The 1,515-nt window shown below is 48.4% G+C and overlaps 1 protein-coding gene across 1 annotated transcript in view; it reads right to left on the bottom strand.

Moving 5' to 3' along the window:
- LOC118431106 (matrix metalloproteinase-14-like) overlaps nucleotides 1–1,515 on the bottom strand; it is a gene marked incomplete in the record, with an annotated part of 7,089 nt that overhangs the window by 3,161 nt on the left and 2,413 nt on the right. Inside the window, 2 exon segments of the mRNA XM_035842219.1 lie at nucleotides 511–718; nucleotides 1,046–1,257. Coding sequence (XP_035698112.1) covers nucleotides 511–718; nucleotides 1,046–1,257 — 420 coding nt within the window.

Genomic DNA, 1,515 nt, shown 5'->3' with positions numbered 1-1,515 from the left:
GTCATAAACGAATAGCAACGGGATCTTATGCTAAAGAAGTAGTTTCTACCAGACGCCGGGTCGCTGTAAAACCGTAGAAATGGAACAAATAGAGGAGTAAGCCGGCCAGAGGAGTATACGTGCGTTGTTCCCTGGCCGGCTATACTCCTCTGGTCGGCTTTCTCCTCTATTTGTTCAATTTCTACGGTTTTCCAGCGACCCGGAGTCTGGTAGAGACTCTGACTGAGCTGCCTTAGGTAAAATATATACTATTATACCATTAGCTGCATAAAGAAAACTCTAAGCTTGGGCCAATTCCAATTTTCTACTACCTTTTTGTGACTTTTCTATCCCCTTTGACCCAACTTCGTATTAGCGTCCCCGACATGTCTAGCTTTCAACTTGATGCCAATTGCAGAACTGCGGAAATACACCTCTACAAACAAACATACAAACTTGTTGAAATACCTGCGTCCTTACAGAGGTAAGATAATTTAGACATCTGGATGAACATGACAGAAAATGAATCACCTGAGAAGGTCCTTACAGTCCAGGTTTCATCGTCGTCAAAATGTGTCTCTCCCCCAGCTATGGGTGGGAGGGCGTGGGCCAGGGTACCCGCAGGGCCGTCGAATGGGTCCCGGTCGCCGTGGTCACCGGGCGCGAAGAACATCGTTATGTGTGCGTCGGTGTCTGACGGGACCTGTGAGAACTTCAGGTTGGCATTCTCCGACCACATCTGTGGAGAAACGTAGCGAATAGTCAGTATTTTGAAAGTTCATTTGGTACTTGTATCTTTGTCCTGAACATCACTGTCCGGGGCTCAATTGGCCCCTCCCCTCGTCCTTCTATGTATCTACTCTCCAAGCAGAGGTTGAGTCGCGTAGATATAGAAGTACTCGGGAAAATTACACTTTCGTTCCTCTTACCTATGTAACGGCAATGTAGAGCGGGCCGTATACCAGCGCGACTAATTCAGGCTACTCAATGAAGTGTATAATTCTGCTACCTTGACAGGAAAATAGCAAATCCAGGATTCCCATCCTTGAGGGTAGCGTATACTCACGTCAAAAGCTATCTTGATGTCGTTATCGATGTCGGTCTGAGATAGTTTCTGTGTGTACCCTGTGACCCGATAAGTGATGTCCCGTATGGTCCATTTGCTGCCCAGCAACGCGTACCGTCGGCGGCGCCTAACCAGAGAGTTGGTGCCGTCCATGTCCCGCACGCCGCAGCGAGGACGCGACATCATCTCCATGGTTGGCTCGTCCATCTTACCTGAACATAAATAGACATTCTATCAACGTACATGTACGTGAACACACTTTCAATCGGTCTCGCCTCCGAGGCGTTGGCAAAAACAGCTGAGAAACAGTGTACAAAGGTGTGTGTGTCTGTGTGTGTCTGTGTGTCTCTCTCTCTCTCTCTGTGTGTGTGACGGTTGTTCTCCAAGTGTATGTGTGTGTGTGTGTGTGTGAGTCCCGGGTGTGTGTGTGTGTGTCTGGGTGTATGTGTGAGTCCGGTGTGTGTGTGTGT

This window comes from Branchiostoma floridae, chromosome 14 (assembly GCF_000003815.2).
Source record: "Branchiostoma floridae strain S238N-H82 chromosome 14, Bfl_VNyyK, whole genome shotgun sequence".
Lineage (NCBI taxonomy): Eukaryota > Metazoa > Chordata > Leptocardii > Amphioxiformes > Branchiostomatidae > Branchiostoma > Branchiostoma floridae.
This window is presented reverse-complemented; position numbering and strand designations above follow the sequence as displayed.